This window comes from Neomonachus schauinslandi, chromosome 5, assembly GCF_002201575.2.
Source record: "Neomonachus schauinslandi chromosome 5, ASM220157v2, whole genome shotgun sequence".
In the NCBI taxonomy this organism is placed as follows: domain Eukaryota; kingdom Metazoa; phylum Chordata; class Mammalia; order Carnivora; family Phocidae; genus Neomonachus; species Neomonachus schauinslandi.
The window spans coordinates 103,403,706-103,415,876 of record NC_058407.1 but is presented as its reverse complement, the minus strand read 5'-3'; the positions used below and the strand labels follow the sequence as shown (position 1 = coordinate 103,415,876).

At 40.0% G+C, this 12,171-nt stretch overlaps 1 protein-coding gene across 3 annotated transcripts in view; it reads right to left on the bottom strand.

Moving 5' to 3' along the window:
• BCL2L13 (BCL2 like 13) overlaps nucleotides 1-11,759 on the bottom strand; it is an 86,484-nt gene extending 74,725 nt beyond the window's left edge. For 2 of the 3 annotated variants that reach the window (XM_021690823.1, XM_021690824.2), the window contains exon 1: nucleotides 242-431. In XM_021690823.1, coding sequence (XP_021546498.1) covers nucleotides 242-389 — 148 coding nt within the window. In that variant the 5' untranslated portion in view covers nucleotides 390-431. Of the gene's footprint in view, nucleotides 1-241; nucleotides 438-11,656 lie in introns of those variants that run through there. The other variant, XM_044914976.1, reaches the window with a different exon arrangement.
• Nucleotides 11,760-12,171: the final 412 nt, after the last annotated feature.

Genomic DNA, 12,171 nt, shown 5'->3' with positions numbered 1-12,171 from the left:
TGCTCTCTGTCTCTCATTCTCTGTCTCAAATAAATAAATAAAATCTTTAAAAAAAAAAAAAAATTACCAGACCCTTAAAAAGCATTAACAGTCTTTTCTGGGAATGGATCAGGGGGTAGGAAGGGATGGGGTGAGGAGTTATTCTTTAAAAGATTATTAGTATTATTTGATCTTATAACCACAGATACAAATTATGTAGATATATGTATTTTTATATGTGAAGTAATTACTACCACTTAACATAACCACCATGAGTCAAAGACAATACCTTGGGGCGAGGAAAGATGTTGCTCTTGTAGCTTCTCCTGAGAGAGGAGTCCCAAGTAGCTGAGAACAACATACTTCGTTTCATAGTGAAATCCTAGAGGCACAGTAGTAGAGGACGCCATTGAGTTGGCTGGCAGAGCTCCAGAAGTCTACTTACAGATGTGTAAAACCTAAAAAACATAAAAAGTTATTTTTTCAGTTTAAAGTTTGTTACATGCCAGTACCTTTCCCCATTGACTGAAATTATTCAACTTAATACCAAAATTATTTCAGACTTTTCTTCTCAGGAATTTTTAAAACTTGTAACTTTAGTTTACTTACAAGTCAGAATTTATTAATTCAGACTTCAGATCAAAAGCAAATTTCCCTTTCTATCTCTCCCTAGTTTCTCTGTTTTCACCTATGTGGCAAAAACACTGGCTATGCCCCCACCTTTCCCTTCACCCCAATATATATTCTCTTATTTCTTTTAATAATAAAGCCTCCTGGGGCACCTGACTGGCTCATTTGGTAGAGCGTACAACTCTTATCTCGGGGTTGTGAGTTCAAGCCCCATGCTGGGTGTGGAGATTACTTAAAAATAAAATTTAAATACATACATACATAAATAAATCCTCCTAAATTCTAGCTAGGTCCATGGCCACACAACTGCAGACCACATTTCCCAGTTCCTTAGCAGCTTCATGTGCCAAATGATTAGCCTGAGTCAGAGGAATATGAGCAGAAGTTATATGTGCAATCCGTGGGCCTCTTTTTAAAGATTTTCTCTTTCCTCCTTGCTATGGTTTAGAATGTGAATATGGCAGACAACCAGTTCTGACATGCAAACAAGGACACCACTTTAGGGGATCGTAAAGTAACAAGAGAGAAGGATCTGGGTCCCTGAATGACCACGTGCAGCAGAGCCGCCCTGCCTGGACTAACCACCTCAGGACTGTCATTTAAGGCACTTCATTCTGAAATCTCTTCATTCGGCATCCTAACTTGTACCCTAATTAATATAACTACAACTTTTGCCTCTTCACATGGACTTAGTAGCTGTTTTACCTACCAAATGCCTTAACGGTTGTTTCAAATCAAAAATTCTTATTAAGGAGTTTCCAAATAACTGAGTTTTTTAATTAAACAATAATACTAACTGCTTTAAGATCTCAGGAAATAGCCAGTAAAAGAAAAAGAGGTTCAGATAACTAACAACATGAAAAGGAGACAGGCAATGTTGACAAAATTTAAGATCTATAGGCAAACTAAGAGAAATGTCTAAGAGTGATAAACAATGAAAAAATACATGCAGAATTTATTTTTTTTTTAAAGATTTTATTTGACAGACAGAGAGACAGCGAGAGAGGGAACACAAGCAGGGGGAGTGGGAGAGGGAGAAGCAGGCTTCCCGCGGAGCAGGGAGCCCAATGCGGGGCTGGATCCCAGGATGCTGGGATCATGACCTGAGCTGAAGACAAACGCTCAATGACTGAGCCACCCAGGCGCCCCCATGCACAATTTTAAATACACAAAAGAAAACAGTGGCTATATAAAGAGATAAAAAGGAAGAATAACATAAAAATATGCTTTGAATGGTTAAATACCGTATTTTAAATATTGCACTAGGATTTCTTTTGATAGCCTATGTAAATACTGATAATAGCAACCATAAATGCATTTTTTAAAGTCCCTATTGTTTCCTACTTTCACGGAGCAATGCTACCAAATTGTATCAAAACATACATGAAATCAAACAGTAGGCCTTAGACTGCCCTGTTCAACTTTAAAAGTTTATCAACTTCAGAAAGTATTTCAAAATTATTACTACATACCCCAAAGAAAGGGGAAAAGTGTCACAGCTTACATCACAGGAATAAAAGCCACACCCGCTGTGTAATTACAGGGTGCTTTACTCTTAAAAAGCTCAAAATATTTGATACTTTTACAGTTACCATTTAATAGTGACAGAATTTCAAGTTTACAAATATAAAAAGGGATACCCACAAAGGTAAAATAAATTTTCTGAGGCCTATCAGTCAGGTACTAGCTAGCACGGTGCTGTAATGAACCGTTGCTTTTTTATTATATTTTTTTGCCTGCCTGCCATCTGAACCCAATTTCCTTTATAGAGAGCATCCAACATTGCGTCAATCTCGATAGGAAACAGAAATCTCCCAGCCCCCACTGTAAAAGCTAAAATGAGGTCGATTTTTTTTCTTTCCCATTCTCCTGTTCTGCGGCATGTAGGGTATGTGATGTAGGTTCAGCCAAGTCAGAGACTCCTACTAGCATCGAGAACGTGGAAAGACATTTAAAGATAATTCATGGAGAAGGTTGTGGTACTAAGTCAGCAGAGGCAGAGGCTGCAGATCCAACAGCAGTGTCCTAACTCTTCTGTTCCTTGGCCTGATCCCTGTTGAGTCTGCAGCCAAGTCTCCCTTGGTTCCTGCCTGTTTCCCAAACCTGATTTTCCAGCTTCCCATCCATTCTGTGAGCTACCCAGTGCCCTTTTCCTAAGTTCCATTTCTGCTTAAATAAGCTAGAATGATTCTGTGGTGTTGGTAACCAAGAGCTAATTGGAACAAGGGCCAAGATGGAACCTAATTTTCTTTCTTTTTTTTTTTTTTAAAGATTTTATTTATTTATTTGAGAGAGAGAGAATGAGAGACAGAGAGCACGAGAGGGAAGAGGGCAGAGGGGGAAGCAGACCCCCTGCCAAGCAGGGAGCCCGATGCGGGACTCGATCCCGGGACTCCAGGATCATGACCTGAGCCGAAGGCAGTCGCTTAACCAACTGAGCCACCCAGGCGCCCCGGAACCTAATTTTCTTAAAACTTGTGAGGCAGTTCCCCAACAACTATAACACACTACTTTCATGTGAAGATTACTAGGCTGAATTTATAGTTTAGAAAAATCTTTAAAGTCCTCATATCGACCTAGTAATTATATCTACTGAAACAGAACGCAATGCCTTCTGATAATTTTGTGTGTTCATTCAACACACATTTCTTAAGATACAAGGTACTCTACAAACATTAGGCATAAATTGAGATAAATCACCTGCCTTCTGGAGTTTTTGACCAAGCAGAGGAAAACGAAAATATGCAAATAAATCTGAATAATAAAGTTCTATGATACAAGTTAGTATCCACAGAATAGGAGAGGGTAACCCAAAAGAGGAAGCAGGAAAGTTTCTCTGGGAAAGGGAAAAAGTAAAAATCAGGAAAGGCTTTATCAAGTAAAATCTGAGCCAATCTTGGAACATGAGTAGGTATTCACTAACTGAACCAGCTTAGGGGGATGAGACAGGGATGCATTTTAGATGTAAAGACCAGGAAAAAGCATAGAAGCGTTTTGAAACAGCATAGAATATAAAAACTAAGGAATCTGACATGGCTAAATCATAAGATATAAGGGGGATGAGGCTCAGCAGGAGTAAGCAGCAGTCAACAACTGGTGTGCTTTGTATACCATGGGATTCTGGAAAGCTTAGGTTTTATCCTATAAGCAAGGAATTATTTTAACCATGTTCATGAACAAACCCCCTAAAACTGTATGCAAATTCTCTGTGCATGACCATTTTTTTCTAGAAAGAAAAATCATTCCATTTCTTTCGTTTCTCAAATTAGATCATGATGTAAAACAGGCTAAAAACTACTATAGAACACTACCAGGAACTATTGAAAGGTTTCAAGCAAGAAAAGCATTCAACAGATTGTATTCTAGAAAAATTATCCTGGAGATGGTATGGAAGATTAAGAATAGAGATTGGAGGCAAGGACACAAGTTAGGGGAATATTGGAAAAATCTAAACAAGATGTATGTGAGGCGTAAATTAGAGCAAGAACACAAGAAAGAAGGGGATGAATAGGAAAAATATTAAGAGCTTCAAAGATTTGTTAAACTAACTCAGTAAGAGTATTCCAGGCAGCTGTAGGGAAAGTGGTGTTATTCCTATTTCTCAAATCAGATAATATAGGAAGAGCTGGTTTAGGAGAGGATAATATGTTCACTTTGGGGCATACTGAATTTAAAATACCTAGTTGTCTCAGTGAAGATGTACAGCAAGAGGCTGGATATAAGAGGTCTTATACTAAGAGCTCTGGACTGGAAATAAAAAATTGTGCTCTGCATAGATAAAAGTCAATGAAATTATCTAAGGAGACTGAACACAGAGTTAGTGACTTCCAATGGGTAGAAGTGTCAAAATTTTGGGTAGGAGTGAGAAAGGGTATTACAGGTTGAAAAACCCATATTCAATAGATAGTTTCACACTGGAAGGGAAACATTACCTCTGTTTCCAGATTACAAAGTATAGAAAATAAAGCTCAGCAAATCTTCAATCTTCTTTGTTTTTTCTTCAATCTTCTCTCTATCAATGACTCAGTGCATGGATGGGAGAGAAGAATAAATGCACCCGTCACTCCCTACCCCAAGCACCACCACCAGAAGAGGAGCCAGAGAATTTTTTATTTATCAAAAGGAGACATGGTTTAAAAAAAAATGTCAAGAAATACTGGTTTCATCTGAAAAAGAAACACCATTAGAATTCAGGGCAAAACTAACATTTCAGGGGTCATCAAAAGATGAGAAGCTGGCAGAGGTGACCTCCACGTCTGGATCGGAACAGTCAGAAAGGAAGGAAGAAAAACAGGAAAGAGTGTGTTTACAGAAGTCAGGGAAGGAACTTCAATAAGAAGGTAGTGAAGAAATGTATGAAATGTAACAACACACCAAAAAGAATGAAAATGTCAGGGTAATGATCCTTGACTGGACAGTTCTATTTGACGGCCAGGGGCAATAGCAAAAGGCAGGGAGTTACAGACTGAATGGGAAGTGAAAAGGGAGAGAAAGGAGTTTTAGTCTATTCTTTCAAAGAAAGAGCCTGGTTGGATGGGGAGAAAAGAATAGAAGCCAGAGGGGCGCCTGGGTGGCTCAGTCGTTAAGCGTCTGCCTTCGGCTCAGGTCATGATCCCAGGGTCCTGGGATCGAGCTCCGCATTGGGCTCCCTGCTCTGAGGGAGGCCTGCTTCTCCCTCTCCCACTCCCCCTGCTTGTGTTCCTGCTTTCACTCTCTCTCTCTCTGTCAAATAAATAAATAAAATCTTTAAAAAAAAAAAAAAAAAAAGAATAGAAGCCAGAAAGAGAGATGAGTTTGAGAGTTCATTTGTTTTGTTTTTGTGCACAAGAGTCTTAAGCATGTTTACACACGCTGGAGGAGGAGCCAATGAGATATAAATACAGAAAGCAAGGAATAAATTATGAAGTGAAGTTCCAAAAGAGAGGGGAGAACAGAGCAAATCAGTAACAAAATTTCAGCTTTACAAAGTCTTAGAATTTTTTGGTAACAGGAAGAAGTATTCACATTTTGAATAACGCTTTGAATAAAAAATTGATGTTCTCAAATTTGTTATATTCAAATTCCTGTATTTATCAAAAATCTGTATCTGAAGACAATTTTAGTCATTCTCCAACCCAGATGCCATAGAAAAAGCATAGTTCACTGAATTTCCAAATATGATTTTTAGCCTAGTGCTCTTCAAATTTTCTTACAAATCCCAATTGCCTAACCATAAATGCAATCTTAATCATGGATTTCATAATTTTCCATCCCCCACACTCACTTCACTATTTGCAATAAAGTCCTCAGCTCTAGTATACATGTTAATATCCATACAACCATATATTTGGTGGATGATTATATTCTATTCAATCATTCTAACATTTTTCAATGATTCACACTAATGGAGAAGATGATAACACAAACTGCCATCATTTAAGTTCAGTACACAGTTTTTAGGCTTTAAATGTATATTGGAGGGCGCCTGGGTGGCTCAGTTGGTTAAGCGACTGCCTTCAGCTCAGGTCACGATCCCAGGGTCCTGGGATCGAGTCCCACATCAGGCTCCCTGCTCTGCGGGAAGCCTGCTTCTCCCTCTCCCACTCCCCCTGCTGTGTTCCCTCTCTCGTTGTGTCTCTGTCAAATAAATAAATAAAATCTTTAAAAAATAAATAAATAAATAAATAAATGTATATTGGATAACCTAGTTATAAACATACCAGACCTAAATATTACAGACTTACAGTATTAAATATCTATCCAACTTCTAATTTAGCTTGAGCTTCCAGTTGTAGAGCAACAGAACAGCTCATTCACGCCTGTGATTAGGTGGTGGGGTAGACAGACCCTAGGAACAGTATTACACATCTAGTGTGTTTTTATTAAATTATAGAACAAGGGCATTGAGAATACACGAAATGTAAACTCCACAACTACTAAGGGTATTCTGGGAAGAGAGGGCATGCACTTCCTTTGCAACATTCTGTGGTGCAGTCGGCATACTGCACAGTGGGCTCTTGCATTTCGAACAAATATAAATAAATTACATCTGCCTGAGACCTCTATTTCTGAAGGACTCTTCCATGTGTTGTCATAGTATGCTAGAAGGAAAAGGTAACAGTCTCAATTTTATTGATGGAGAAACAAGAATAGACAGTTTATTTGCACAAAATCACACAGCTAGGTTAACAGTGCAATCACTTGGTTAGGTACATCGTCTTCAGTTCTCTTAGCCTTTAACTGCATACACTCAACGCATATTTACTACATGTCAGGCAATGTGCTGGGTAAGAAGAATGCAGAAGTGAAAATACTAACAATAACAGGAGGAAGAAATGGTAGACGAACAAGGTGTTTTTTCAAACAGACTACTGAAAGGAGCAAATCTGTCAATTTAAGAATGGGGCCAGGGAAAAAAGAAAAAGACAAATCAGATGAAAGGTAAATATGATCTGAGATCACCACCCAGAGTTTTCCTTTAAGCAGGGTACAGTGCTCAAGTCCACCCCACTACTGCCTTACCAACACAGAGTGCATTTCATATATAAGACATCTCAAGCTTCTTTTTATTTATTATTTTTAAAGATTTTATTTATTTGAGAGAGAGAATGAGAGAGAGAGAGCACATGAGAGGGGGGAGGGTCAGAGGGAGAAGCAGACTCCCTGCTCTGTGGGGAGCCTGTTTCTCCTTCTCCCTCTGCCTCTCTTTCTGTCTCTCATGAATAAATAAATAAAATCTTAAAAAAAAAAAAAAACTATTGGGGTGCCTGGCTGGCTCAGTTGGTGATTAATACTTGCAACTTTTGATCTTGGTGTTGTCATGAGTTCAAACCCCGTGTCAGGTATAGAGCTTATTTAAAAATAATAAAAATTTAGAAAATAAATAAATAAATATAAAAACTATCTTTTGCACAAATCTAACAAGCCACCGAATATGGCTAAGTGTTAGCCAGTTGTTTCTTTTTCTGCCTTACACCTTTCTTTTTCTGCTCCTCTATTAAGTTACAAGTAGTTGTCAGCCAATGGACAGCCTGAGGAAGCTTAGGGTAACTTAATCCTACGTTTATACATTCATTTGATGGCATCTCCAAAACCAGGCACAAATAAAACATCCATGATCCTTCAGTAACAAATGTAACATCCACAATTTGCAATAAATAGTTTGCTTTATTTTTTTTAACCAGACTTCTATCATGAATACCAGTGCAAATTCCAGGATGCTAGCACTGATAGTACTATAGGAATTAAAGCACATTTTATGAACAATAACCAGAAGGTGGGCAGCACTATTAAATTCTACTTTAAATTCTTATAAAAAGCAAATCTGCAGCAACATGAGAGTTTTTTGTAGTTGTTTCCCAAACTTGTCTGATCATGATCACCTTGGATGTTTGTGGAAAACAGAAATTTCTAGTACCCACTTCAGGCATACTATTTAGAATACCATGGCTATATCATATTCCTTAACCCCACAAAGCTAAAACAGAAACATATTTACAACTTAACATGTTTTAATTAAATTATTTCAAGAAGCTTTGTTTTTAGACCATTTCCATCCACTAAAATTATAATGTAATAAAACTGTTATATACCCCAGTAATAGAGATGAACAGATCTATAATCCCAGTTTACAAAAAGAAAAATAAAAATCCACAGATAACTCAATCACAAACCAAAACTCTGAATTTTAAACATTAACAAAGTTTTGGGATTACCAGACCTCTAGTCATTGGTGACCTGAGTATGGAGTTTGTTTCAAGTTCCACAATTACCATCAAGTCCTGTAACTTGCATTTTTTAAGATCCATACTTTATTAGTCCCTACAGAATTCTAGGACTTCCTCTAAAATAAGAGAAGTAGGGCACCTGGGTGGCTCAGTCGTTAAGCGTCTGCCTTCGGCTCAGGTCATGATCCCAGGGTCCTGGGATAGAGTTCCACATCAGGCTCCTTGCTCAGCTGGGAGCCTGCTTCTCCCTCTGCCGTTCCCTGCCACTCTGCCTATTTGTGATTCCTCTCTCTCTCTCTGTGTCAAATAAATAAATTAAATCTTTAAAAAATAATAGAAGTAAAATTAAATAATCCTAATAAAAATTGTGAAATTTTAAAAAATTTACCCCACCCAGCTGCAAAATGCAACTTGGCAAGGGTATCACTTTTAAAACTCAGCAAACATGGGGGTGCCTGGGTGGCTCAGTTGGTTAAGCGACTGCCTTCAGCTCAGGTCATGACTGAGATCGAGCCCCACATCGGGCTCTCTGCTCAGACGGAAGCCTGCTTCTTCCTCTCCCACTCCCCCTGCTTGTGTTCCCTCTCATGCTGTCTCTCTCTCTCTCTCCCTGTCAATTAAATAAATAAAATCTTTAAAAAAAAAATAAAATAAAACTCAGCAAACATGAAATATTCTAGTGTAGGGAGTCCCTTTCATTCTGAAACATGCTTAACTGAAATACTCTAGTTCAATCTTGTTTTAAGAGCTGCCCCAGGGGCGCCTGGGTGGCTCAGTCGTTAAGCGTCTGCCTTCGGCTCAGGTCCTGATCCCAGGGTCCTGGGATCGAGCCCCGCGTCGGGCTCCCTGCTCTGCGGGAAGCCTGTTTCTCCCTCTCCCATTCCCATTCCCTCTGCTTGTGTTCCCTCTCTCGCTGTGTCTCTTTCTGTCAAATAAATAAATAAAATCTTTAAAAAAAAAAAAAAAAAGAGCTGCCCCAAAATGTTTTCACTCAGCAGCTGGCATTCAAAGATAATGTACTTATAGAGGAATGCCTCACTCTCACGCTCCCCACAGGTACAGTCTTTCACAATAATAAGGCTTCCCATGTATGTGTAAATAGCTTTATAAAAGGGAAGCATAAAATTCAGTTGCTCTGTCCCACTCCCAGGTATATGCCAGAGACATGAAAACACAAGTCTACACAAAAATTTGCACATGAATAGTTATAGCAGCGTAATATTTAACAGCCAAATAGTGAAAATAACTGCCCATCAACTGATGAATAAAGAAAATTGGTATATCCATACTATGGCATATTGTGGCCATAAAAAGGACTGATAAATGCTATCACATGGATGAACCCTGAAAACATCATGCTAAGTAAAAGAGGCCAGTCACAAAAGACCACATATTGCATAATTCTGTTTATATGAAATATCCAGAATTGGTCAATCTATAGAGACAAAGTAAGTCAGTGGTTGCCTAGGTACAGGGAGGTGAGGAAGAGTGGGAATAAAAAATGACTGCTAATGGGTACAGGGTTTCTTTTAGGGGTGATGAAAATTGTGGTCGTGGTTGCGAATTCTGTGAATATACTAAAACCATTTTTAAAAAACCCATCAAATCGTGCAATTGGTGAACTGTATGTTAGTTATATCTCAAGGTGTTAAAAAAATCAGCTATTCTGAAAATAGCCCCCTCCCTTCAACGTTGTAATATATATTAAATAAGAAATCTTGATGACCATTTATTTGGAATAAGATACGAATCAAAATGAAATTGAAATTGAAAAACTGATAAAAAGTAGGACAGCAAGACTGATTGTTTAAAACTTGTTTTTTATGGGGGCGCCTGGGTGGCTCAGATGGTTAAGCGTCTGCCTTCGGCTTAGGTCATGATCCCAGGGTCCTGGGATCGAGCCCCGCATCGGGCTCCCTGCTCCGCAGGAAGCCTGCTTCCCCCTCCTCCACTCCCCCTGCTTGTGTTCCCTCTCTCGCTGTGTCTATCTCTGTCATATAAAAACAAAAAACAAAAAAAAAACTTGTTTTTTATGGCTAAGATATTTTATAAGAGAAATATATTTTTAAAACAAGATTATTGTTGCAAATTACTTGTCCTAAAAGTTTAGTGTTATGAGATATTTAGTACTGATTAACTGATGTGCTAGAGAGCACATCTTTTCTTCACAAAACTGGTTGGACTCAACTTTATATATCCTTCAACTAAATTCAACTACTGGGGTACTAAGCCTCCATGAGAAAATGAATCATTAAAAAAAAAAACACTGAAAATAGTACCTAGCCAATCAGAGTAAAAGGATTTTCAAACCCCTTCTTGGCCTATTATCAAATAAAGAATATTTCATAACGGCTTAGTTTCAATTTGCAGGTGCAAATGTGCACTGTGCATTTATCCAACTATGTATATGAGATGTAAATAGTTTACTACCTACAAAAACATTTGCTTAATTTTCTGGGAGATAAAAAAAGAAGGTACTAGAAGGGTGTGGCAACTCATCCAAGGTCACAAGAAGTCAGGGCAGAGATCAACATTGTGGTTTACACCCAAACCTCCGGAGGAAATCTCACTGACAATTTCGCAAAATGTCTTTGTTTGTTTTTGTTTTACATCATAAAGCAAAAAAAGGGGGGAGGGGGAAGGTTACCGTCGGTTCAGTTTAAAACTTCTAAATAGAGACAGTGCAATAGCTATTTTAAATAAACAAATACTGGTGCGGGGAGTGGTTAAGACAAAGATCCCAGTGGGGAGCTTCCAAGAATAAGAAAGCAGATTTTTCTAAAAAATAAATAATAGTAATGATGGGTGTCAGAACAGCAGTGAATAAAGGATAAAAAATTTCTAACAATCTGGGAGAAAAAACAACTAGGACTGGCAGAGATAATCTATAATCATTCTAATCGCATGAAACCTTTCCCTCAACCAAAAAGAAGTCCACGATCCCCAGCCTGGTCCTAAAAATGGACACGGGTTTTCCACGTGAAAGTCTTTGTGGGAAAGACCGGCGGTGCAGGACAAGGGCCGAGTTCCTCCGCCTCTGGCAGCCCTCTCAGGAAGCCCCGCTCAACAAGCGTCCGCGGTGGGACCACGCTGGACAGGTCCGGTTACAAAGAAATGGACCCCTCAACCTTTGAGAACCCTCAGGCAAAGGAGCGCCGGTACACACACACTCTCTGTCACTCACTCACAGTCACACACTCACTGACATTCACTCACGCGTCGTCGGAACCACTGGGGAGGCGGTGGATCGGCAGTCTCGGACACCTTCCTGCCCAGTGAAAACCGCCTGAGGAGCTGGATGAGGATCCAACTCTGCCTGCCCAGAACCCCTCTCCCCTCACCTGGCCCTGGCCCCTTGCCCCAGAAGAGATGGAAGGGGCGGCGGCGGCGGCGGCGGCAGTCGTTTCCGACAGGGTCCCCCAGCGGCGGTGGCTGCTTCGACCCGCGGCCCTAATCTACCGCCGCCGCCATGTTGGAAGGTGAGGTCACCCCCGGCGTGCTTCCGTCACCGCCAGCGTCGGGGAGGACGTGGGGCACAGAGAAGCGCCGGAAAAGGGGTGGCTCTGTTCTCCTGAGCGGAAGCACGGATCATAGAGGCCCGGAGGTCTCTTCGTGCAGACGTGACCCGGAAGAGCCGACCTCTCTTAGCCCGCTCTTACCGGGAGTCGCCCAAATCTATGATTCCCGGGGTGGTGGAGGTCTTTGAAGACTGGAGGACGGGAGGTGGGATTCTAAGGAATCAATCCTGTGGGGAGAGAAACAGGCAGTTCCCGCGGAAAGGAGCATTGCTGCTGCCACAGAATGTTCTGTGGATGTATTGAGCAAACAAGTATTGAGGTTTAAGTGTGTGTAAGCG